The sequence below is a fragment of the Electrona antarctica genome (genome assembly GCF_951216825.1).
Source record: "Electrona antarctica genome assembly, chromosome: 3".
Lineage (NCBI taxonomy): Eukaryota > Metazoa > Chordata > Actinopteri > Myctophiformes > Myctophidae > Electrona > Electrona antarctica.
Genome location: NC_136808.1, coordinates 4,025,837 through 4,048,615, shown reverse-complemented (window position 1 = coordinate 4,048,615; position 22,779 = coordinate 4,025,837). Strand labels below are relative to the sequence as shown.

Sequence of the window (22,779 nt, the reverse complement as noted above, 5' to 3'; positions counted from 1 at the left end):
GGGACAGGAAATTAATGAAGGATAAGCAATCAGTTAACACTTAAATGCAAAGTTTAATTATTCAACTCTGGAGTTGATTTGACAAAGAAAATTGTGTCCATCGCTTGTTTTTTTGCTTTCTGGATTTAGGACCACAGGAACTTATATATTGTGTTACCGTTATCATTCCTGAGATGAAAACGTGCTGCTAAAAATATACAATGTGAGAAAGATAAAACCCTGCTAAAAAAGGGTGTAGTGGACATGCCGGACTGAGTTACTTTGTACTGTACTTAGACCGCTTTTTTTTCCATCTACACCAAATCTCTTCGCCAAAAATATCCGATCTACAAGCTCACAATGTGTCTGCATTGTGAATTTGCCACTTGTTGGCGAATGTTCCCCCCAGAAGATTACAGTCCATTAAACAAATAGATTTGACACTGTGTATGATTATTGATCACACCAGTTTGAGCTTCTTCATGGTCCTCCATCTGTCCTTGAGGTGGACATTTGTTCTATCCTCAAATTTGTAGTATGACAACATCTTGGACCAGTTCCCCTCTCCAAATTTGGCGACCGCATCTTTCAACAGGCTTGACTCGGCATCGGTCCACTTCTGCAATGGGAGAAGAAGGCTGTTACGATCATTACATTTTACTTGACGATTAATTGTGATAAAGTATTTCATATTGATTTGACATTGAGCATTAGAAAGTTTCCCGTTTCAGGCTTTGTAGACAAAAATTGCACAGGGCAGACCTGACAAATAACTTAAATACATATACGCGGAACTGACTTAGAATGACAAGTAGTAATTGTGACAGGACTAGAAACAGCATGGGTGACTCAAAAATACCTTGATATTGAGATGTTAATATCACAATGAAATTAATGTGGGATGTCTATTGCTGCTGTATTACACAATGAGATTTCTGATACATTACACCAGTAATACCTATACATACAGTATATTAACTAAGTGGGTAAAGGCAAACTGCTAGGACAGTCACGAGAATTCAGATAATCAATTTACTGTAATCCAGCCTTTCCCCTGTCCCTTCTTAATTTTAGGCATGTTATAGGTGTAAATAAAATAAATAAACAACATGGCCCGGACAGTTGACTCAACCGTCTGGGCACCTGCCAAACCAGCTGGACGGCGTGCCACGGGTTCGACTCCCGAGCCCGGCGGCCTTTGCCGCGTGTCATCTCTCTCCCCCTTTCCTGTCCGACTACTGTTCCCCATCGATAAAGGCATACAAATCCCCCAAAACAGATCTTGAAAAATAAAAGAAATAAACAACACAAGCCAATTCTACAAGCTCACGACGCATCGTTGTGTTGTGATCTCAGGTTTAAGTGATTAAACCATGAAAAACATCACAGATGAAATCTAGTCAATCACAATATAATATCGATATAATGTCCAGTTCTACTTTACACTGCTGTGACAAATAAATAACAACTACGCTACGTAAGTACGCTAAGTATGAAGGTGTAGCAAAGACAACGCAAGGCTCTCGGCATTGGAAAAGTCACGTGACACACTCGCAAAACACTTTCTGTTCAGTATAACTCACAATACTATCTAAGTTACATTATATATAGGTGAAAGATGTAGTTCGCACACCCGTCTTGAGCTCCAAATTTTATTTCATGGAGAAGGATAGAACGTTTCGACCCCTTCGGGTCTTCATCAGGACGACGAAGACATCAGGATGATGAAGACCCAAAGGGGTCGAAACGTTCTATCCTTCTCCATGAAATACAATTTGGAGCTCAAGACCGGTGTGCGAACTACATCTTCTTTCATCTGTACGTATCTTTGTTCAGCACCCGTGTCATTTTCTGCTGGATCACATTATAAATAGGATCATCATCAACCAAATTAAAACAGGGCCAGTCCACTTACCCTCTTGCCCGTACTTGTACTGCAAATGCTGACGGCGTCACTTTGCCTTTTAGCTGGATAAAAGAAAACAAAAAGGATGGTTGACCATTAAGGCCGAGTTATACGTTGTCATACAAACGAAAAACATGGCACATCTACAAGCTCACAACACACTGCAATGCGCTGTGAGCTTGTAGATCAACATTGAACAACAAATCGTGCACTAGGGCATTCACTTCTAGTCATTTTTACTAGTTGCCTAGTTTACTAGTCGACTAGTTGTTTAACTACTATTATGTAAAAAATAAAAATAAATCATTTTTTTTGTTTTAAATAAATATTTGTACATTTAAAAACTGTGTACATTGGTGAGTATAACTATAATCTACCTGATCTTGAGGCCTACAAAATCGGGGAAAAAATACATAAAAAAAATAAACTTGTTTTTCTTATCAACTACTGTAGTCAACTAGTACCAACAAGGTCGACTAGTGGATTTACTAGTTGACTAGTACACTAGTCGACTAGTTGCTTAATGCCCTATCGTGCACCGACATAAGTGGTGGTGTGTGCAATAGAACTCTCTGGGTGTCTGTATGTCTCCTATTTATGCCCATGTATCAGCTGTTCCTGAGGACATCAGGGATCCTTGTATGTCCATATTTGGTCGATCGGACCGTCGTATGGTAGTGGGTACCGCACTGGGTGCTCTGACAATGGCTACAACAGATACTTTAACGAATGGGTATTGCATAAACTTGCATCGTTTCCAAGTGCCTCTTTACAAATCACCCACCCATTGATTTTAACATCCAACGTACAGAGAGTACTCAGACGACTGGAACAACGGATATTGGATAACTTACATCTTATCTTCCCCGAATTGCATGGTCCCCAAATAGGTCAGTGCCCTTTGGGCTTTGGGAATCGGTCTAATTTAAGCAAAAGTTGAGTTAAGTAATGTACCTTTGTCATTGAAGGCAAATAAGTCCTCTTCATCACTCCACACTTCCTTGGTCTCCTTTGCGTTATTGCACAGCTGTCTCCTGTGGAGAGAAAGTGAGAGAAAGTTAACTGAAGTATGTTGCAGTTTATGCAACAAAGACCAAATCCGTCAAATAAAGTTTGCATTTACTCATTCAAAAGCCACAATAGAAATACTGTCGGAGCGGTCACTTCTTGCAGTGTACATTAAAGCAGAGTGCAGTGCAGGGCACCCCACATTAGGATGAAACACTTAAATGTTAATTTGATGATGGATGATCCGATGAAATCTGCTTCACACTAGCTGTTACAGTGGGATCAGGAAGAGATATGGGGAGATATAGGGAAAAAGGCTTTGACTTTATTTTTAACATAATTATGACAGCAGGTGTATGTATGCGTGATTCAAGATGCAGGGGGCCTTGACCATTACTGCATCTTACCATTTGGAATACTTGGAATTCGCTGGAGGCGTGTAGTTCGCCGGAAGGTTGGAGGTCGTCGGAGGGCTGAAGTTCGCCGGAGGGTTGGACTTCGTTGAAGGAGTGGAGCTCTTCTGAGGGGTAGCGCTCTTGTGAGGGGTAGTGGTGCTCTTGTGAGGGGTAGTGGTGCTCTTGTGAGGGGTAGCGCTCTTGTGAGGGGTGTGGTAAACAGGATGGTCGGAGGAGCTGTCCACTACCGAGTCGCTGTCATCACTGTCCAGCTGGACCCTACGGAAGGAACTAGGTGAGTTGTGTGCTCAGTCACAGCACTGGTGCAATCATGATAATTAGGGCTGACCCTAGGAGAGGATTAACCACTTGTCTTAAACCCTATATACTTAGTTGACCGGAGTCCCTCAGAGCTCTATAACAGTGTATTTTCTGTGTTCACACTACATTAAATATCTTCAAAATAGCCTATCGACAAGCTTGTAGAAAGGCTATGTTAACTATTTTTTAATAACATCATTGTATAACAGAAGTATAATACAAGTTTAAGTGGTCAATCACCAGACTAATCGATTTAGTCATGAAGAAAAAAAATCTATTGGAATTATGTTGCATCGATATCGTTAAAAGAAAGATGATAAAAACAAATAAAAAACAAAATTACCGACATGACATGAGCAAGATTTCCGTCGGTTACTGGTTCAAAATAGCAATAGACATTCAATCTCCAACATGTGAATGCAGATGGATGCGTTTGCTCTTACTCACGCTCGTTTTCGGTGTCTCCATTTAGGCAGTTCATTGGCAGGAGCAGAGCTGAGGGGATTCTCGATGTCCTCCGCTGATGCCTCGGATGACCTAGGAGAGTACATACACATTCATCCAAAATTCTCCAGTAGGAATAATAATTAAAGGACAGCATAGATTCCTAAACCTTTCCCGGGACCCAAAATCACAAAAACACATTATGAATGTACCATTTAAGACAAAATGAAAATAGTGGATCTACAAGCTTGTAAATTGGCCAGTTTCACAATTTCTTATTTTTTTTAAAACTTTGTATGGATTTTGTTTCCTAGATCAGTGTCATTGCAGACAGAATAACATACACTTATATGCCGACCTTGACTACAGAATTGCACAATTGTAAGTAAAATATTGGAAGTAGACAATATGTCCAATATATCAACCATGATGTGGCCGGGTGAGGCAGCGTGGGGTGAGGACGAGTATTGTGGGCGTGTCTCTGGCGGCAACGTGAATTTCAGAGTCGCCGAACGGCCACTGGAACAGGCTCTTCCATGTGAGCGGATGTGATAAACAATTCCCCCAGTGTTGCATGCAATGTGAGAGAGTTGAGTAGAGTTTGGGTCGACAAGTATACCTGGTGAGTAGCGTTAGCATAAAGTGTAGCTTGCCTCTGTTATAAGGCCGCTAGGTTTGACATGCACTAGGGTTAGTTGACCAAACCGTGAATTGATTCTCCCCTAGGCCAGGGCAGCCAGTCCAAACAGGGAGGAGGAGGTGTGTTAGCGTCTCAAAATGCAAAGGTATCGCTTCTTTTGTTTTATTTGCGTGTGCACTCTGTTGCATGTGTTCGGTGGGGATAATGTGTTTATTGTAGTTAGTAATTTGGACAACCTCATGATTTCCGCCAGATTGAAGCAATGAGCTCAGAGTGCCTGCCATTGCAGTTCGGGTGTGGTGTCTTCCATTAATTTAGTAAAGTGTAATACTCCTATTTTAGAGCCGAATAAAAGTCGGTTCGGCGCTGTAGAGCCTACAATGTGACGTCATTTGAGGTTCGGGGGGGCGGGTACCGTCCTAAAGTCGGCTCTTCGGTGCTACTGAAAATTTCTGACGAGCCGAAATCATTTCGGCACTACAGTGCCGAAATGAAACCGCGGTAAAATAGGAGTATGAATCGGCCCTAAGTCTCGCTCTCTCTGATTATTATTGGTTATGTGTTTATTTGTGCTTTTGGATGATGGATTGTTAATCTGAGTATAACTAAAAGGTGAATATAAATGTGGTTCTCCTTAGTGAGCAGCATTCTATGGGGATCCACGTCTATATCCAAGTCGATGGGCTTACAGTCCTGTGTCTTTGGTGAGTCCTTGGCTCACGTTTATGTAGCTCAGCCATATGTATATAGGTTCATGAAATGTTGGTATCTTTGGTATGCTGTGTATTTACTGTTTTGCATTTCCATGTCTTACCAGGTGATCACCAGTGGATTGGACACTGCTTTAGCCCACAGTTAGTCTAATTACGAGTAGGGGGTTCAGGGGGTTAGGGTGAGCATTATTGTATATTTCAACCTGTCTCTATTTTATTGTTAATGTTGTTAACTCTAATTGTAAGAAAGTCTTTTATTTTCATATTTTGCATTTGTCAATAAAGATTATATATTTTAATAGACTCTATGTTGGTCTGTCTGATATGTACCCTAATCCTCTGGTTACAATGATAACATAGTATAGAACCAGACGTGATCTTCAGTAATGAAATGTAATTGCTCCTCAATTTAGCAAAGAATTGGAGAAAAAAGAAAATATGTTCAATCCAGTAAATAGTTTTTTCACCAGGGGGCACTCTATGCTTGCTGTGGTGGACTGGTTATTATTTTGTTGTTTCTTTACAAGTGGTTAAAAAGACTTGCAAAAGACTTACTCATTAACAGTACTGCTGGCTGGTCGTTTTCGAAGGGGTGATTCCCTGGCTGGGACCGATCTACCTGCTGACGACTGGGCTAACTCTGCCAAGTTCCTATTAGTTCAGCATTAGACAAGAGATTAGATTAATATTTCCATATCAGACCAAACAGTTATGTCACCACAACAATCATACACAATTTGGCAAATGTGACAGAATTATGACCATTGACTAAAAAAACCCTAGAGGAAAATGTAGGACACATCAAGATCTGCGTTTATGGGGCTCGCTGCCATAGACAATGGTGGACAAATTCAAAGTAGTACCGCGGTATTTGAGTCAAAGTATAAAAGTCTAACTATTCCCAGAGTTAAACTTTCAGAAGACTTGTCAACATTGACTCACATATATGTTCTCCACCACCCTTTTTAAGAAAATGTTCAGATTACATTTTTACAGCTTACAAGCTGAAATCAAACAACGTCAGCTATAGTACGATCAGGCTAATCAAGGACAGTGAACCTTCAACTGCTTTCGTACCACAGTGGAAAGCAGCCCCCAATTGGTCCATGTAGTTAACGCAAATTATGATGGTAATTATAATTTACAATGTGAATAAAGGCTGCAGAGCTGGCAAAACAACAATGGCGGCCCTTGAAGCAATACATGTTAATGCTGAAAGAAAATACAGCTATAAACTGTGCTGAAAGTGCAGTTAGTGCAGAAATAGACGCAATCACAATAATAAAGCAAGAGTTTCTCGGCGGAAAATATGTTTTCGCTGTCTTTTCGACTGAATTTGGAAAGAGCACCCTGTTGACGTCAGATGTTTGAAGGAGTTTGTCGAGGTGAGTACTCCCACCCGCTATACTGGTTGTCCTGGGGGCTGAAATCCAGACTGATCCTGTGGGCACGTTTACGATCCCATGTGATCAGGATGACCAATGCCAGGCTAGTTAACTACACCCGCCAAACCAGATGAACTTTTAACTTACTGGTTGGAATTGCTGGCCTGTGCGGATGTGACGTTTCCACCGTGTATAACCGGGCTCTTTGGATTCTGATTCATGGCCGTTGACTGAGCTGGCTCCTCCGTTGTGCCCTGGGTTTCCTCCTGAGAGAGAATCATCTCCTGGTTGTCAGCTTCCACTCCCAACCTCATCTCCTGGTTCGTCACACAGGGATATTATAGTTAACCCATTTAGACCTACCATCGATTCTACAAATATCTTCTAAATCCTGACAGTTTTCTGAAAAACCTATGTTTCTATGTCAGTGGTTCTCAACTTTTTTCATGTCAAGGAGCCCCAGAATTATATATATTTGGCCACCGACACCCCCCCCCCCCCCATCTGAAAATATGTTATTCCAGGAACCCCTCAGAAGCAAAGATTTGAGTTAAAAACGTTTGCTGTGAAATAATATATATTCAAAGATTAGCGCCACATTTTCACGATTTTTCAAAAATAGCAGACCTACAAGCTTGTAGCGCGGCACCGAGTGCCGCGCTATGAGCTTGTAGATCTGCTATTTTTGAATAGCTAAAGTATAACATAATGCTTAAAACACCAAAAGGTGTTCCCGCCCAAAATGGGTTTTTAACTAAAAGTTAAAATATTTGTCTTGACAAATGCGGAAATACCCAATCTGCAAGCTCACAATGTGGTGCGTCGCGACACATTGTGTTTGTAGTTTGGGTACTAAATTCAACACCAATAACCATGTTTTCAGGTTCCACCTCCGCCCTCGTCTTTGGCCCCTCCGTCTCCACTTCCTCCGTCGACTCCATGCTGTCTGTCAGCGTTACCAGGCGAGCCACTGTGAACAGCGCCTTGACCGGGGCGTCTGCCTCTCCGGGGGGCTCCGCTGCTATGCCTGTGGTTGTGGGCTCTGGTGTAGGGCTGTCAACAATCATGAAATTGTACTTGATGATTAATTGTCACAAATAATTATCATTAGTGATTTTAATCGTCATTGAACACAATGTAATTTTTATTCATATAATGAATACATTTTTGAGCGGTGCATAAACGGCTCCACTGACTGGCTGTGTGTGTGTATGTCTGTATGTCTGAGTACGAACAGCCGCAATGGGTGTTGTTGAGCAACCTGCACCGCTCAGTTCACACAGGTGTGATTTTAATTTTTTGTTTTGCCTTTTAGGCTTTGTAAACAAAACACAGCACAGGGAAGATGTAATTTTAATTAACTGACATCATTTAAGGGGATGTCTTGTTTAGTGTTTTTATTTCTCTGTATTTTTAATGTCTTAAATGCATTTGTATTATGAATGTATTTTTTTTTCAAGATTGCACCTGTTTTTATTGTGCAATGTTATTTTTTATTGTGTAGTGTTATATGTATTGTTTGTCATGGACCCCAGGAAGAGTAGCTGCTACTTCGGTGGCAGCTAATGGGGATCCATCTGAATAAAGAATAAAGAATGTGACAAATAACCTCAATGTACAAAGGAATAATAAAATAATGAGCCGAAATAGCCAGAAATAAACAGTTGGAAAATGTTTGTTTCTTATTCAAACATTGATTATGACAATCGTGCAAAAATAACTGATTATTATCTTAAATAATTGTCATTAGGCGATTATGCCTACTCCTGTGTCACTGGAGTCTTGTCGATGACGAGCCTCGATTCCAGCGGAGAATCATCTAGCTGGTCAAAGGAGATCTCACAGCCCTCAGTCAAAGTGAAGTAGGCCGCCTCCAGTCTGCTCCTCGGGATAGGCACGTTGTCAGTAGGTGCGTTTCCTTCAAGCCTTTTCGAAAATAGGACGCGGATTTTCAGAAATTAAAAAAAAAAAGAGAGAAATGCGCATTTTGCAGTTTCCATCCACTGATAAAATGTGATTCTTGGGAGATATGAAATAAGTTTGTGAAATAAGCAGTAGGTGGCGCAATTTTGCCAATCAAGTGAGACGCATATTATTTGACATATATCTTACTTTTTGACGTTCTTTTAGGCTATACAAAAATTATACACAGACTGCTTAGTTGGCGATTGGGCTGCAAATCCTCTAGCTGTCCAGATGCTGTCTTTTGTTAATAGTGGCCTATTCATGTTTATGTTTGAATAGGGTCGGACTTGGTAGGCTATTCATTCACCGGTCTAACTGTATCGATAGTCATGCGAGTTCAATGTTTGCAGCTTTCTACTTCAAAAAGTATTGAGCAAGTGTTTAGTTTCCAAGAACTATAGACTACTAGCCTACAACAGATATAAAATGTAGACCTACACCTACACAGGGACGAGGAACGCATGTGACTTTAAACTGCTCAATGTGTGAATGGACGCGATGATTGGATTTGGATGTGTTGATGGGCGCTTCTGAGGTGTCTCCGTTCTGAGGTGTTTTGGAGGGGGGAGCAATTGACTTTAGCGGCAGCGGTGGCCGAACGGATTGCGGAGCGGTCTTAATACCGGAAGGTCGCCAGTTCGAATCAGCGGTCCGACACATTAAAATTACCACCGCTGAAGTGCCCTTGAACAAGGCATTGAACCACTACGATGAAATGTTCTATGAGCAGGGCCTGGCTGGAAACAAGTTCTTGAGCTTAGCCCAGATACCCTGGGTAAATATAGTAATAATTTCATTACTTGTAAATACACATTCACCGATCGAACTTCCATGATCAACCCACTAGTACTCACTACTGGGATCCCTAACAAGAGCCTGCAGACAGTGCAGAGGCAGCCGCTTAAAGGTCTATGGCCCTATTTTCACCAGTGCCTTACCCCTTATCCCTAAACTTCTTTGTCTTTTTTTTTTTTTTTTTTACTATTTTGAAAAACATTTTTTAATTGTTCAAATAGCCAACCTACAAGATCACAATGTGTAATGTTTTTCATGAAATAGTAAAATAATAATAATACACTTCCTTCCTGGACTACAAGTCACACCTCCACACAGCCTCCCCCCTCTCCACAAGGAGGGGAAGTGCACAAAGGCATTAAGGTCATTGTAGGAATTCAGCAATCCAGTCAAACCCTATAGTCAAACACACAGACTTCATTCCTTTTCTGGCAATAGAGAGCAAATTTCAAATTGTGCTACTGTTATCTACTACAAATGCTATTAACATTGCGTGACTGCAGTTTCTTCCAGCAAGTCAGTTTGGTTGCAGTGGCCAGTATGTTCCACTGGGTGGCACCAATGTAAGTAAAAGTTCTCTCACCTACCAGAGTTCTGAATTTATACAGTCATACATTTTGCAATGCTCATGTTGAAACAGAGTTGTCCAGAAGGGGGTTTGTTATCCGACTTATCAAGTGTAAAAATGATTGAGTGATTATAAAAAAAAATTGTTTTTATATAGCAGATCTACAAGCTCACAAAACGGCAATGAGTTGTGTGAGCTTGCAGACGAGTTATTTTCACAATGTTTGTACTCCACCATTATACAACAAAGTGTAAGTGGTTAATCAGACTAATCGATTGTCTTTTTTCATGTTGATTCTTTGATATATAAGACATTTTAAAAAGATACATTTAAAAAACAATGCTTCTTGATTATTTCATTAACCCTCCATGAGCGACAGTATGTTCTCCACTACCATTTACTAAGAAAAATGTTCAGATTACGATCAAGCTTGCATGAAACTGGGAATGTTGTGATTATGTGAACAATGTCAGCCCAAATGTACTTTTGACTTACTGGCTTGCATTGCTGGTCTGTGGTCGTTGGTGCCCATGTGTGGATCTGTGTGCAACCGGGCTCCATTCCATGGACAGATCCTGGCAGATGTGGGTTTCCTCGTCCTGCGAGTCTATCGTCTCCTGGCTGTCGGCTTCCACTTCCCCCCGCGTCTCCTGCCTAGGGCTGCCACCATTATCAAATTGTTGATGTTGAGTTGATGATTAACCCATTTTGACCTGAGATCAGATTCTAAAAATGTCTTCTACATCCTGACAGTTTTCTGAAAAAGCTATGTTTTTATGTCAGTCGTTCTTTGATTTTTCAAAATAGCAGACCTACAAGCTCATAGCGCGCCACTCGGTGGCGCGCTATGAGCTTGTAGATCTGCTATTTTTCAATAGCTAAAGCATAACATAATGCTAACACCAAAAGGGGTTAAATGTCAAGTAAATACTTGTGATTAATGATTAAAGATGGAGTGCCACAATTTTTGTATTGTTCCAGTTTTTCATGTGTCTATGAGGTGACAGTACTTCATTAGACACCCTGGCGTCGTTTGTATGTGCAATGGTGTATTAACTTTGTATGTAGGGTTTCTTCCTGGAGGCTGAACCCTTGACAGTCAAACGGGCCAACGAAATAAACAGTAATATAGTGACATCATCACACTATCAGCCCCTCTCCTAACCCCTCCCCCTTTATCATACAACAACAGCTGTGGGTGCGGCTTCAGTTCAGGTGGATCACCACCCATCACCACCCACCAGGCAAACCAGGCATACTTAATGAACTGGTGGGCGTGTCCACATAAAAGCATGATTTTAACAAATACTGTACACTTTTTGGAACAAGTTCTTCCTCCTTATATTATAATAATACCTGATGGTCATGTTTTAGGGTGGAAAAGAATCGTGGCACTCCATCTTTAAATTGTGTAGTTGGCTTTGAACATTATGAATAAAACAAAATACATCTGTTCACTACAAACTCACAACGGCAACGCGTTGCGAGCTTGCAGATTGGCTATTTTCCAAAGAATTTGCAATCTTTTTAGGGGTCTCTGGCACAAAATGTTTTTTAGATAGGGGTCCGCAACCAAATATATATTTGGGTGTCCTTGTACAATGAAAGAGAAGTTTGATAACCTGTGGTGACACTCTTGTATGAAGTAGGGGTGGGGCATTCATTTACAAAAAAAAAGACAACAGGCAACCCTATTGCCATTGCCGTTGCACTACCACGATCACTTATGTATGCATTTGACTTACATGTTTGATATCTGCTGCTGTCTCTAACCTGCACAAGAGTGTCAGTGTCATTCACAGTATATCTGCTGCAAATGTTTTTCTACTTCCACAAGAAGAATTTCTGCCTCATTTTACTTCTAATTTGACTTTGTTTATCTTCTTTGTTTCTCTATGGCAGACTCACAAGGAACTTGTTTGTGTTCATAAAAGCGTTACAACTTATTGCTTGAGATTCGAAGTTGAATCTCTTGTGTGACTCAGTCAGCCGGCATTAGTCGACCTGCTACAAGGTCATTCAGACTGCTGCAATGTTTCTCTGCAATGATCTACATTGGTTCCCCCTCAAAGTGAATCTTTGTTCTGAACTAGGCTTCGGAGTGTAAAAAAATGTATTTGGTTACATTTGTAGAGCCATGGTAAGATTTGTGCTGAGCCATGAAGAGCATACCATGGAACAGACTGCAGTGGAGATTGTGCAGGCGAGTCTTGCTCAGCTGCTTGGGCGGTGTCTTCACCCAGATGTCGCTGATTGATCATCTTTTTTGCAGCCTGGGAATCAGAACCAAAGACAGAAATAGTAGTCAGGAAGTGTTCAATGTTGCAGGCTTAAGACTTAAGTACATACTTAGAGCCCAAGGAAAACAGGTCTTCATGCACTGTGCAAGACCATAACCATGGGTGTCAAACTAATTTCAGGACACGGGGATCAAATAAGACTTCAAGCAACGCAAATTACTTTTTGTTAAAGCAGTCGTTTCTTATTGGCCAGGCCTGCTTCCAGAAGATAACTTTTATTTTGAGCTTCATGTGCTTCAGAACTTGTCAAGTCGTAGTGGTCATACCCAACCTCAGGGTATACATTTCTCAACAGAAGAGCAGGGAGACCCACTACAACCACCATAGTTGTGTCAGTTACATTGTATTGACATACTCTACCCATACAGATATCAAAAAGACAGCCAGGCCTGTAAAACCTTGTGACACACAACACGTACCTTTTGTAGAAAGGGGACAGAGGGGGGGTAGAGGCTCTCACAGAATTGCAGCATCTCATGTCTGAACTGCTGGTAGGACGTCTGCTCCAGGACTTTATGGGTTTTCTTTTGATCATTGGCCAGAGCGGTCAATATGGCTTTCTGGACAGAATACACATACAACACATCCTCCTGGCTTCAAAATAAATAGAATATGCCTGAAACAAAGCTTAAAGGGCCACTTCACCCCTTTTGCAACCAGAGCTTATTTTAATGAAGTTTAGGACACAAGAAACACTTTTCTGGGGTTTTTGTGTCTGTAAAATGTTTTTTTGATTGATTGACAGGTTTGTGTCATACTTTTATTGGGAATTTGCTAAATCCCACCCCAAAAAGCGATTGTCCAATGCCAATCCAAATAGTTTAGCAACTGTTGCTATGCAGATCAAGCTTTCGCCACCTCATAGCTGTCAATGTTATTTTGCATGGCTGTGTTGTTGAACATATACACGGCTTACTTCGGGAAAGTTACACGCCTGACCCACCCAGGTGATGGCAATAATACTAATGACCGTAGTCTTACCGTGCAAAATGAAAACTCCTGTCAGGTAGTCATTAAAAGTTGATTTCGCCCTCTGTCATTTCCTAGTATTTCAAGTTTATTATAATAATGTTACGCACATTTGTCCAGTGTAGACTAGATTTAGAAGACATTTTGATGCTCTTGCTAGTTGCTACTGAAATGATCGATTTATATAGAGAAATCCCGTCATTTAACATGCATATGGGGGAAAAGGACAGCTTGCCCTGTCTCCTCGCTGCTAACGTGCCTATTGGACAAGGACAGGTTGGGGAGGGACTTAGCGAAGTTTCCACCTGGAAAGGTCTTCTTCAGGGATTGCCTGAAGAAGACCTTTATCGGTATTCCTTTAATAAACCCTGCATCATGGCTTTGAGTGTGCAGTCTTTTCTTTACTACACCCTTCTACCTGTTTGTTTGTCATAATATCATTAGTTGTAATTGGTTGGCAGCTGCTGATGTAAGCAAGTAGGTGGCTTGGCAGGAATAAAGATTGGACTTTTGATAGAAAAATACTTTTAAATGTTTATTTATTCATTTTCTACATATGGTATATTGTTAACTATGTCCCTAAAATGACAGAATATGTGGTCTAAAAGGGTATGGGAAAAAACTCATGTTTCAAAGGATGGCATTACAAGGACTAATGTGGGACACAATACTAAATATCTCAGTATATTTTGTTGTGCATTGCATGTTGTTTAACCCATTCTGAACGGGAACCCCTTTTGGTGTTTAAAGCATTATGTTATACTTTAGCTATTGAAAAATAGCAGATCTACAAGCTCATAGCGCGCCACGACAGGTGCGCTATGAGCTTGTAGGTCTGCTATTTTTGATAAGTCGTGAAAATGTGGTGCAAATCTTCTGGCTTCTGGGGGGTCCCTGGAACAACATATTTTGAGATGGGGGTCCGTGGCCCAATAGAGATAATTCTGGGAGTCCTTGACATGAAAAAGGTAGAAACGTGGGTTTTTCAGAAAACTATTAGGATTTAGAAGCCTTTTTTTAATCGACATTAGTCCAACATGGGTTAAAATAGCAACAAGAAACAAACATTATTGAATGATGATTGGATTAAAAGCCATGCTTTCTTACCTTGCCAACCATTTGTTTGGGAAAGTGTTTATGCAGCACAGTCTTTGCCTCATCATACCTCCTGTTCTTAATGAAAACCACCACCATCTGAGAAACACAGAGCATTGGAATTGTCTGAGGCTGGGGAAGTTTAAGAAATGGCCACCATTGACAAACAGGCTTTTATTTTCTAAATTTCATTATGCTTCAAGTAGCATGTGATGTGTCAAACTAGGGGGTTTTCATGATTCTGAATCCATTCCAAGCATTATAGGGCTTATAGGGTTTTTTTTGCAATTTGTTTGAGGTTGACCATTTTCCCCCATAGATTGCCTGAAATTGGCCCACAGGTTGGGAATTCTTGGATTATAAGGTTAAGTGTGTAATTCTAACATACCATTTCTCTGACCGATGTGTGCACTGGCTCAAAGTCCTGCTGTTCAATGTTGTGTTCTGTGCTGATGGTTTTCAGCAACTCCATCGCCGACTCCAGAGGAGTGATGGACTCGTCTGCTTCAAATGACACGTCTGCGGGCGGGAAGATCAATGATGCTGCTAGCAGATAGACACTGGTGGTAACAATGTTATAGTTTTTCACAGTGTGGCACTGAAAGGGTCCTTGTTGTATAGAACAGGTGTTGTCTGTCTCTGTATCTCTTGGCTCTTTTCCAATACAACAACTACTGTTAAACCCATTTAGTCCTGACTTAGAAATTAAAAAAAAAAAATGTCTTCTAAATAAAATTACAGTTTTCTGAATTACCTCATGTTTCTGTATCAGTGGTTCTCAAACTATTTCATGTCAAGGACCCCACAAATGATATGTAATTGGCCGCCGATCCCCATCTGAAAATATGTTGTTCCAGGAACGCCTCAGAAGCAAAGATTTGAGTTAAAAACATTCACTCTGAAAGAATATATATTCAAAGATTTGTGCCGCATTTTCACGATTAAAAAGAAATTGCAGACCTACAAGCTCGTAGGTCTGCTATTTTTCAATAGCTAAATTATAACAATGTTTAAAACACCAAAAGGGGTTCCAGCCCTGAATGGGTTAAGCGAAGTGTGCTGTGTAAAGTATTTCACAGGTTCCGGTTGTGTCTCCATAGTACGCTACTGCTCGGCTTCACAGAAGCCCAGATTTGGGCCCTGTTCAGGAGGCAGTACTACTAACTGAGGTCTGGGTATGGGTTCATAGTTAATAGCCGATGCACAAGCTCACAAAGCGTCTCATGGCGATGCATTGTGAGGTTGTAGATCAGCTATTTTAACTTTATTTTTTATTTTTGAGCGGTGCCTCCGCTCCATTACGCAGCTATGTGTGTCCCCATGTATGTATGTCATAGTATGTATGTATGTATGTATGTATGTATGTATGCATGTCATAGTATGTATGCATGTCCATCCCAACACGATAACTCTGTCGTTTCTCGACCGTTTCGGACACGGGAAGGCTCGCCGGAACCGGGCTGGCCACCTGGCCATGTTCCTGGGGGTCCGGATGTTCCGGGGATCCCCCGGGGACCACCACATGGTAACTGTGTGATTTCTCGACCGTTTCGGACGCAGGAAAGCTCGCCGGAAGCGGGCCAGCCCCCTGGGCGCGTTCCTTGGGGTCTGGATCAGTGATGTCAATAGGTTTTCAATGTAATGAGTCCTGGGATGCATCATGCAGGGATGGTCTTTTGAGTCCATTATGAGTCCCAGGGACATTTTATGAGTCCCACTTCAACGGCGTTGACGACGACGATTTTGCCTTTTTTTTTTCTTTTTTTTTTAAAACAAATTGCAGCATTTAACTCCCATTTCATTTTATATGGTTATAATGTGGTTATATTCATGTAGAAAACAGAAGAAATTATTATTATAACTAAAGCTAGCAAAATATCGCAATTGTTTTTTTATGTGTATTTTTACTATACATGCCGAGTACAGTAGTGCATCCTGTGGATGCAGAGGTCGTTGTTTTATTGCGTCCCTTAACTAAAAACTGCATTTTGGGATGCAAAATGCACCCTATTTTAATCTCTGCTTGATGTTTCCCCCATGGGGACCCCCACACACTACAGTTGCACCGCTCACTTCACACAGGTGTGATTGGATACGTCACGGGAGGTATCCTTCACCTCAGGGGTGGTTGTGGTTATAAGGGAAACAAACTAAAAACCATGACAGGACTTAACCCATTTAGGCCTGAGGCCGATTCTAAGTTTTCTGAAAAACGTCAAATATTTATGTAGCAGCAGCAAAGTTTTTCATTTTTTGAATACTGTACATACTGTACAGAACCCAAAAATGGGTTCCCGGCCTGAGGGGGTTGGTTCTGGGAGGTTTCAGATTATGGAAGGTTCATAGTCAAAAAGACATTTCTGCATGGATTAAAGCTAAATTAAATCCATCCTTCTCCAATTTGTCAAACAGTGTGAAAAGGAGGCCTCAAACAATTGTACATAATGCACATAATGTACTACAATTGTGATGTTTCAGTAACAATAACGCGAGCCAACCAGTTGAAGAAATTGCAGACTTTTCTGGAAGATCAAACTCGCATTCTCATGCCATCGCTAATTTGACCACTTAAAAATCACAAATAACCAAAAATAGACCATCTACAAGCTACCTGTTTTCGGTGTGTGACATGCTTCCATAGAAGCTGAGGTGGTCTTTACATGAGAATGGTGTTCATAGAAAACGGCAAAATAAAGTATCTTTTGCTGGTGTCCCTTTAGACGAGAACGGTGTTTTCAGGAGGTGAAAACGCAACAAAGTGAAACCACCTCCCAGAGTGGAAATCTTTGAGAACGCCGTTTTATCCCTTCTCCATGTAAACAGGCAAAACGGTGAATCCGCAAAACTTATGACATCATGGCTCACGTTGGTTCACAGCACATATGTTTATTACAGTACATTGATGCAGAGCCATATATGATATAATGGAGTTCCTGAACAAGCCTCCCTCCTCGCCTACAAAGTGCTGCTCATCAGCGATGGTGAGTGTAAAACCATGATGTAAATAAAATGCCTTGCAATAGGCGGCAGCAGCGTTTATGTAGCCTAATGTATTATAAAATATATAACCATCCCGTGGCGCGCTCTGCCTGCATGCTCTGTGCTGCCTGCTAGCCTGTGTGTCACCTCGATGCGTTAGTAGAAAGCAGGCAGCAAGCGACGGCCACAACCACGTTGTGTTCTGGAAACAAAACCCCGATAGGGTTGTGTGAAGGGGGTGCTGGCTACCTGGTTCTTCTCCTTGTACGTGGGTGACTGGTTTATTTGGCAGCCCGTTACCGCCACCTAGCGACATTATAGCGTTTTCATAAAGTGTGCGTTCTCGTGTAAAGGGTCAATAAAAAATGAGAACGCAACGGGACTTTGACGTTTTATCTGGAGATGGTCGCCGTCTAAAAGAGGCCCGAGTCTGACCTCTATGGAATCCAAATGACTGAAATCTGAGACCTTTAATCCATGCTTATGGCTCCACAAAAGTAGACCAATCAGAGCTGAGCTCACGCTGCTGCGTGTACCACACGGCTGAGTTGACCTTGTTTTTGATTTTATACTTTTAACAACATCAAAAAATATATATTATTTTATATACCTTGTCGTAGAAAAGTATTGCACAATAGTACTGTGTGACACAAAAGTAGCGAAAATAGACGATTTACAAACTCACAATTGTGACGCGTTGTGAGCTAGTAGGTCGGCTATTTCCGCTATCTTTTGGGGGAAATCTTTATGCTCGATCCTGGTTATAATGAATTGATTCTTTTTTTATAATTAATTGTTGTTTGTGAACCACACAACAATCACCCCCACAAGGTCATGGTCAACAACACAAAGGAATGGTTCAACACTTACCAAGTTTGTCTCCGTCATTTATCCGGGCCAGAAACTGCAGCACTCGTATTTTTGTGGTCATCACGTCAGTAACTTCCACAGGCATAGACAGTACACCTGTAAAAGGAACGGACAATAATGTATTGTTGTTCAAAATCGGGCCTCAACAGTGATGTAAATAGGTTTTCAATGTAATGGGCCCCGAGACCCAGGGGTGGTCTTTTAGATGGGTCCCAAGGACATTTTATGACGTTAGAGTACAGTACTGAGTACAGTATTGCGTCCCAGGAATTTTGGGAGGGTCCCCAGGTGACTTTAAAGTGACAATCTAAGGACTTGTTGTTGTTTTGAGACCCTTTTAATACCTCAGGGAAGAAAGAAAAAGACCATCAAAAGTAATCAACAAACTATAAAAAACGGTCAAACATTGGTCAAATTGTCAAATAATATAAGAAAGAAGCAAACACTGTGAAAATAGCATATTCTAAAAGCATATTTACAGAACTAAATGTAATGCCTCAACTCCTGCATGCATTCTATGTGCTTGTCAGGTGGGGATGTCCCCAGTTCAAATAGGATTCTTTTGGAGTAGTCATAGCCTGAAAAGCTTGAGAACCACAGTCATGAAGTGGCAGCGGTGGCCGAACGGATTGCGGAGCGGTCTTGATACCGGAAGGTTGCCAGTTCGAATCAGCGGTCCGACACATTAAAATTACCACCGCTGAAGTGCCCTTGAACAAGGCATTGAACCACTACGATGAAATGTTCTATGAGCAGGGCCTGGCTGGAAACAAGTTCTTGAGCTTAGCCCAGATACCCTGGGTAAATATAGTAATCATTTCATTTCATTTCAAATATGATTCTTTTGGAGTCATAGCTTGAAAAGCTGGAGAACCACAGTCATGAAGTGTAGTGCAGACAATAACTGAACACAACCGCAACAACATTAAAGGGATAGTTCAGATTATTTTTTTTAACTTAAGCAGTATGAAATACTTGCCATTAATATAGTGGTTGCAACTGTATTCATTGATTGCCCGAGTCCCGTGGTGGGAGTTCTGCTCTGGTTTTGGTGAAATATTAAGTAGTTCCGGTCATTTTGTGGGAGGCACTGGGGGCCTGGGGCCACACTCTAAAAGTAAATTAATCCACAAAATGAACGTCATTTGTATTGTTGACCTATTTATATAGTATTAGCGCAACTTCTGTTCAACTTTGACCCCTCTATCACATGGAACTATTTTTTGGGCATAGTGATATGGACACAAAAAACATAGTTCCGTGTGATAGAGGGGTCAAAAATGAACGAAAGTTACACTATATGGTAGAAATAGGTCAACAATACAAATGACGTTAGTTTTGTGGATTAATTTACTTTTAATACATGGCCCCAGTGCCCCCCACAAAATGACGGAACTACTTAATATTTCACCAAAATCAGAGCAGAACTCCCACCACGGCAATCAATTAATACAGTTGCAACCACTATATTAATGGCAAGTATTTCATACAGCTTAAGTTAAAAAAATCTGAACTATCCCTTTAAGCATGCATGATGTTGTACCAATCATGGCACTACAGTCTACTAGCCGCAATTTGCAACAATAGATTTTTTTATAATGGGATGAATCTAGAGTTGCAATACCCTCCATTGACATCCCATTCATCCAAATTGCATTTCTGCATCCGCTTATATTGAACAACGTTAAACTCATCAACATTGCAGCTGTAGGGAAAGATTGAATTATCCTCTTTCAAACTACGTTTGTTTCATAAAAAGCCACCATAGACATGTTGAGCTACTTTCTGTCAAGAGATTCTGTGCAGGTGATTATTTTCTAAAGACCCTAACCACATCAAAGGGTCAAGGCGGTTTTAGCGTTGTCCCTGCGGTGTGATATGTCTTGTTGCACGTTGACCCACGTTGACCCTAGTGCTTCAACGCATGGAATTCAATGGCCCAAACCACACCAAAGGGTGAAGACAGTTTTAGCGTTAACTCCTTGCAGCCGTTTGGACCCAAGGAGTTGCATGGTGACCCGTTAATAAAAACGAGCACTTCCAAACTCTAACACTTATAGAGTGTTAGAGTTATAATATCACAGCACGGAATTTCTTGACAGAAAGTAGCTCATAACATGTCTACGTGGATTTTTTGAGTGGTGCAAACCACTCCAACAACTGGCTTTGTTAGTACCCGTGTGTGTTTGTGCCTGTACGGGTGAGCATGGTTGCTATGGTTAGTGTGTGACGTCACTGACATAGCTGATCAGACTATATAAGACCTTGCACCACTCAGTTCACACGGGTGTGATTTTTATGAAACAAACGCTTTTCCGTTTGAAAGTATAATTCAAGTTTTCCCTACACCTGCAATGTTGTTTAACGTTTAACGTTGTTTAATACAAGCAGATCGGAAATGCAATTTGGATGAATGGGCAGAGGCGTATCTACAATAGGCGAAGGCAGGTGTCCGCCTGTCCAAATCCATTTCTGGCCTGGTCAAATTCCATACAATGAGAAAAGACAGAGGACAAAAACAAGACCTGAGAACTATTAGTGGACAGCTGATTGCAATACCCTCCATTGACGCCACTGTGAATGGGATGTCAATGGAGGGTATTGCAACTCTAGATTCATCCCATTATTTAAAAAAAATCTAGTGTTGCAAATTGTGGCTAACTGTCTCCAAACACCCATACCCAGACCCACTTGACTAAGCCATGCACATTATCTCTGCTTTAATAAAGACCTCCAAAACATGTACTATTTTAATTCATTAAATAACTGGCATTCTGGCAACAATAAAGCTTCATTCTTCTGCATACACTGCTGAGTAATACGTTTTATGCGGACAAGCTGACATAGCTCTTGTCCATAGGCTATGGACCATAAAAGTTCATAAGACAGTCAGATCTAAATAGTGACTATACAAGATGGAAGTAGAATATTATCATAACAATATCATGTATTACATTATGAGAGCAGCACATTCTGAATCCCAGTTTTGGGGGGTTTACTTTGAACATATGATGTTTTATTTATGATGGTTTAATTATCCAATAGGATGCCTTAGCCCTGGTCCGCACAGACGCACTGGAGCAGGGCTAAGGATGCCTTTTTGATGTTTAGAATGTATATAAAGTGTTTGTGTTCCTGTTTTTTCCCTGATGAACACTTTGATTATCTCCGCTAGGTAAACAAACCATAATATAGCAGCAAAATATTTACATTCAATATTGACTATTTAAAAATGATGGGACGGACGGACGTGGCCTGTTGACTCGGCGGAACACACGAATTAGATAGCGTTTTAGACTCTCGTAGATGTATTAACTATTCGGACAGATTAAAAATGTCAGAATCGATCAAATACACCTACAAGAGTCACTCTAAATCTTAGCTTACGAATTAGTGATGAATGGAAGAGCCTGGTGTGGACATTATAACAGGACCACAATGGAAACAAGTCAATAAGTAAGACAGAGTTACGACAATTAACTTCGTTCACTTCATGGAGCCAGGCTCTTTTTTGATTTGATTGATTTAAATATTTATTAACAGTTTGCAGAATTACAGTACATTTTTGCACAACTCAATACAAAGACTGTCAACTGTGAGTGGACGACCCAATAAAGCATTACACTTGTTTACAAGAGGGTCCACCATAGGGACAACCGGAAAGTTACGGAATGCATTGGAGTCTATGGGCTCGCGCGAGTACATGAACCACGTGACCGGGCTGTTTTCTGCCCCCTCAATGTCGTACTTAACTTACTCTATAGCTCTGGCTGCAGCTAACAGCTACAGGACAAAAACAAAACAAACCAGCAACAATCAACACACTCGCTAAACTCACCGTCAAGGACATCTCTGATTGTGCAGAACGTGTCGTATTGGTTGTCCTTAAAGGCCTGTATCGCCAAATGGAGGTAATGGTCCACCAGCCAGCGGTTGACGATGAGACATTCTTCACGAGACATATTACTTACTACAGTAACGGTTTGGTTTGCCGCGGCGGCCGCCATGTTGTTTACTAACAGGAGGAAGTGACGTCACTGCCAACTTTTTCGCCCACCCTCGCGTCAAGCGAAACCGATAAATACCGACGCATGTTCTGGTTGCAGACTCCAAAATAAAAGTCAACGCTATAACGAGCCTACCGGTATTTAGATTGCATTTTTGTGTGGTACTGTCTGTACTGGTCGTAGTGGTACATTTTAATTCCTTATTTAAGGACATCAGCAATCATAATATACCACATTTTTCAAATCGCATTTCTTTGAACACAGTTTTTTTTTAAACAGAGACAAAAAAATAATTACAAAAAATTAAATAAAGCGTACAGATGATGTCTAAAGAAATGTTAAAAGTACAATATAATACTCACAGGAAGCCATAATAGAGTATGACGTTGTGAGCAATAATTAAAATACAAACAACTATTGTGTTTAATTATTGTGATCAT

At 41.0% G+C, this 22,779-nt stretch overlaps 1 protein-coding gene across 6 annotated transcripts; it reads right to left on the bottom strand.

Moving 5' to 3' along the window:
- Window positions 1-37: 37 nt before the first annotated feature.
- Window positions 38-22,392, bottom strand: terfa (telomeric repeat binding factor a). Of its 6 annotated transcripts, none has more exons than XM_079496574.1 (17): window positions 22,171-22,392; window positions 18,333-18,428; window positions 14,872-15,002; window positions 14,496-14,582; window positions 12,839-12,979; window positions 12,292-12,392; window positions 10,615-10,779; window positions 8,556-8,717; window positions 7,586-7,844; window positions 6,939-7,108; window positions 5,962-6,057; window positions 4,057-4,146; window positions 3,501-3,579; window positions 3,301-3,461; window positions 2,840-2,919; window positions 1,895-1,947; window positions 38-598 (listed from the first exon to the last, which is right to left on the bottom strand). In XM_079496574.1, exons 1-17 carry the CDS (start codon window positions 22,337-22,339, stop codon window positions 440-442), a joined length of 2,199 nt encoding a protein of 732 aa, XP_079352700.1. In that variant the 5' UTR covers window positions 22,340-22,392; the 3' UTR covers window positions 38-439. The 6 variants fall into 6 exon arrangements, with proteins under 6 accessions (XP_079352700.1, XP_079352701.1, XP_079352698.1 ...); XM_079496575.1 differs by having other exon boundaries at window positions 3,501-3,567; window positions 22,171-22,391; XM_079496572.1 differs by having other exon boundaries at window positions 3,301-3,579.
- Between the last annotated feature and the right edge of the window lie 387 nt (window positions 22,393-22,779).